Source organism: Bidens hawaiensis, unplaced genomic scaffold (assembly GCF_021521415.1).
Source record: "Bidens hawaiensis isolate Kalapana, Puna unplaced genomic scaffold, B.hawaiensis_p1.1 tig00004444_1, whole genome shotgun sequence".
NCBI classification, from domain to species: Eukaryota; Viridiplantae; Streptophyta; class Magnoliopsida; order Asterales; family Asteraceae; genus Bidens; species Bidens hawaiensis.
The window spans coordinates 785,639-790,283 of record NW_027491267.1 but is presented as its reverse complement, the minus strand read 5'-3'; the positions used below and the strand labels follow the sequence as shown (position 1 = coordinate 790,283).

The following is a 4,645-nucleotide window of genomic DNA, read 5'->3' as shown; positions in this document are numbered from 1 at the left end:
TAATGTAAGTTAATAAAAATATTTATTATTAGTATTTTTTTATTATTTATAACTTAATCATGCTCCTCATTCATTTCTAGGATGTTCCATTTTCACATTAGTTTTAAAAAATATATAGTTAATCCGGTTAAAAGTCATTTACCATGCTTCCATAAAATTCAAAACATTTGCTTCATTTTGTTTCTATAATTTATTATATATGTGTGTGCGCGTGCGTGCGTGTGTATGTGTGCTTGTGTGTATCGTTTAATTTATTAAATATTACAACAACTTCCTTAATATTAACTAATAGCACGGACTTAGTATTCAAAATTTAAACATTACTTATCAAATACTTTCAGCTACCATAGATAAGAATCACTAATTTATACAACTTTAAATCTTTTAATATTCTGTTAACTCAAAATAATTACAGTTATTTGAGCATGACTTTAAGGTTAGTATGTCTTTGTCATTTTTTTGGTAATTATATTCATATGAAATAAAACAAATCATTTTGTTATATTTTAATTTTCGTTTATGTGTTGCTTAATTATACAATTGTTAATTGTAAAAAATAATATCAATTAGAAATTTGTCTTACACTAAATATTAATAACAACAAATTTATCATGATCAATCAATTTCAAATTCTAAAAAGTTATAAGTAGACATAGACTAAAGATTTTGATTTTTAATAAGCAACGTATACCGACCAATACAATCACAAATGTAGTGTACAAGAAAGTTTTTACTTATTTATAACATATTTGTGTAATTTTAATATAAACTACAACTATATTAATAATATATGATTATTTTGTTGACTGTATTTTACTTGATGGTTAAAATGTGATCATGAACCATGAGTCGTTGCAACAATTCTTGAAACCTCGTGATACTTGGCGGTAACTACAATTGCCATAATGCCAATTGACAGTTATTCTATATTTGCTGCTAATAAGATGTGCTATTGATTAACAAATTCGATACCAAAGAACAATGTTGATAGTGATGATTAAAATTAAAAGCAACCTTTAATAACTTTACAATTCCGAAGTTTAACCCCAGCCAAGGCTTTCCTCTTGGACGCGCATGCTCCAGGATCTTCATCGTCCAGTGAGCTTTGCCCGTTAAACTATCCAGTTGACTTAAGCTCTTAAAATTATAACATTCTCAAAGATTTAGGTACTTTCCCACTTGTTTGATGCTTCATCACGATTTCTCATGTCATCTGTGATCACTAAGTATATATATATATACCGATTACACAAAATAGCTAGATCATATGATACTTAATTCACCAAAGACAAATTCAATATGGATTGGTCCTGCCACATGACGGCCCTTGAGCGGATACGAACTTATACAAAATATGGTAAACATCATATGAAGAACATATATGAATCATGCATGTTGTACATAGAAACCGCTTTCTCTTTTTCAAAGTTTTATATGCTAAAATATACATGGTAGCAATTGCACACTTTCAATATTACTAAAATATGAAGCATGAATGCCTTTAGCAAGCACATAAATTTAGAACATCACATGTAAAAAGGTGATACATTCATTAACGAGAAAAAACATTAAGGAGAGATGCTCTTGTCTTGATCAAACTCCGAAACATGCACTCCAAACCATTCTCCATATCTTGAAAAAGGGACACCATATCCTCATTTGAAATTTCAAGCTTATAGTTTCCAAGGGTTGTTCCTTTCGGTAACAGTTTTTGTACAACTGACAACCTTGACGGCTTAGGTTTCGCAACAGATCCAGACAAGAACAACAAAAGTGATCTGTATACCGATGATCTAACGACTCCAACGTCTCTTACCACTTTAATAGCCAATAAGAGGTGTTGGTCTAGATCTAAAGGCTTCATGTACCCAATCTTCTCATCAATTTGCTTCAAAGACGCAATAGCTTTTTTTGCGTCCTTCTTCAAGTTCTTGATGAATGAAGTGGTCAAGCTTACCTCTCCTTTCCTCCTTCTCAAGGCTGATTGAACATCTCTAGCATTTTCTTTGACTTGTGAGACCAAATCTCTAGTAGAGCCACATACATCCATAAGATTTATAGATTTATCCAACAACTCATTGACCAATTCTGTGTATTGGTTATTAGTAAGGGCTTGTTGGGTCAGTGGCAAACTGAGGACACTGTCGACACACTCGTACAATACTTGCAGCCTCGTTAGCGCGCTGCAGATGGTATCTGCGGTAGGAACCGATGAAACGGACGCCTCCCAAGTTCTGAACTTTTGGATCTCCTCTTGAGCCTGAAGAATGATTGGATGCGATCTAGTTGGCAAACTAGTCGATCGGATATGGTGGGTGTCATCTGTTGAGGAAGAGGTAGAAGCCATTGTTGTATTATGCTTCTGTCAACAAGTATTTGATTGTACATTTAGGTGCATTGGCTTGTACATATAGAAAGTGGAATTGGAGTTGATATATGAATGAATGATGAATCACACAATGTGAAGCCAACATGTGCCTTCCATAACAAAGAGTTGACCATGCTTCCTAACTAGGCAACAAAGGCTCCTAATTTTGTCTTGTTATTGATTAAACAGATGCCATTCTCTCATTGCCTTGTCACCCTTCTACTTTACAAAGTTTGTTTTTAGTGCAATATCTTTTGTTAGATTAATAGTTTGGCAGGATTTGGAGAATCAAGTGTAGAACATATTAGCTGTCTAATCATTGTGATGTCCCAACCTAGAAATATAAGGGATTCTTTGGTAGGCTTTTAATGATTTCAACAGGAGCCTACGACATTTGAATCGGTAAAAGATATATTGTGTTTGGCTCACTAAAAAAATACATCTTAATGGTTCATAGAGCCTCTTAATGGTTAAATTTCAGAGATATTAAGCCAGACCTCTAAATAATTCTGTACAAGATTGCCAAACAGCCTAAATTAGTGCGAGGACAAAAGGCAACTCATGGAACATTGAATTAAAAATTGTGATTTATCTGTGTTGTGACGGAGATTTAACTAAAATGGACACAAAACAGACCATGTGGAAACACAAATTTCTAGGATTTTATTAATGAATGGGAAGTAAGATACACATGGACGTTAGTGTTCTAAAACAAATGACATGTTTATGACAGGCAGGCAGACACGTGGGACGGTTAAGGCTCTAAATCATTATATGAGATACTTGTGGCATTAACTATGCAATGTAGAGGTGGCATGGAACAACTCACAAAAAGAGCTGCGTCCGTAGCCCGAAAGAAAAGCATCTATATATGATGCTAATCCATAATCAATGAAATAACTAAGTTTTACATTTATTTACTTTGTCGACGTATCACTATTAAAGACTCATATCAAAAACGTAATTCGATAAATGCTAAAACTTGGTAAGGCTTAACAACTGAGTTTTTTTTCTAAAATAAGATTGGTGAAAAAGTTGTTTATCAAAATAGATGATTTCAAAAATTTTTACGATGATTTTTGAAAATCTCATTGTTCACAACCCTAATCTCATTGGATAATGTAGAAACACTAGACCGAACTGGGTAGTCTGATCGGGTATTTCCCCAGATGAGAGTATGCTGAAGTAATGAGAACAAATCCAAGTTGATGCTTGCAAAACAGAACACCGTTGAGTCTCGTTACGGGAAGGACAGAATGGGGGGTCTTCACGTAACCACCCTCCGGCATGAGAATAAACATCATACTTTGATCGGAATGAAGTAAGACACAGTATGTAATTGCTTAAGGCTTGAGAGTGTGTGTATACCAAAGATATGATCTTCGTATTTATAGCCGAAGGTGGAGGGAAGGTGATTGGTGGAGTTGTCACTATCGAGTTATTCCCTCTCTTCCTGAACGGACACGTGTCGGGCGTTTATTGGATGTGACAGCCTGGACCCGTTTATGGTGTAGCCATTATCTGTGCACGTCGTGGGATAGCCATTGTGTGTCCAGGTGTCTTCTTTCCATTGGCTGATGTCGCTATCAGGAGGTTTTGAGGGAATCTTCTAGAAGTAGTTTGTTACAACTGCTCTTCCATATCACGTGGGGATCATGCGTATGACAAACCCCTTGAATTATTTGTGGATTCCTTCCGCGGATGTTCGCGTGATCGTCCGTGGTTTATGACGGAGTTCCACGTAGTGTCTTGGATTGTGGATGGCTTCACTAATCCACTTATTCCTTGTGCGGATGTCTTTTGGCGATCCGCGGGTTGGTTGATGAATCCGTGGGATGCAGATGTCTTTGACGATCCGCGGGTCGGATAAGGGATCCGTGGGTAGCTTTGCTACCCTCCCTCTATAAGTCCCCCCAGTCCATTGTTGCTTCCGTGAGTTGATGTCGCGGTTGGAATTATGGACTTTTGTCTTTTTTCGCGGGTTGCAACTATTAGTCCTTTAGTATTCATGTTGCTTTTGAACTGGGGTACTATTTAAGTGTCTGCGATGTGACGTCTCCTGTCTGAGTCGTGTCAGGAGTGGTGCTCGAGGTTGGTGCACGAGTTTTTAGGCGTTTTATTTAAAATTATTTTGTTCTTAGTTCCCGCCTAACGTGTCGCCTTGCCGTTGGATGGTTTCGGTACGTGAGCTGGATCCCTCTCTCTTCGCATTAATTGCGATGTGTATACATAGGGGGAGGCGTTCCACTTTCCAAAACCACTTGCAAAATTTTCTCC

At 36.5% G+C, this 4,645-nt stretch overlaps 1 protein-coding gene across 1 annotated transcript; it reads right to left on the bottom strand.

The window, feature by feature from the left end:
• Positions 1-1,552: 1,552 nt before the first annotated feature.
• LOC143626581 (uncharacterized) lies at positions 1,553-2,347 on the bottom strand. The gene has a single exon (XM_077096633.1). The coding sequence runs from the start codon at positions 2,345-2,347 to the stop codon at positions 1,553-1,555; it is 795 nt and encodes a 264-aa protein (XP_076952748.1).
• Between the last annotated feature and the right edge of the window lie 2,298 nt (positions 2,348-4,645).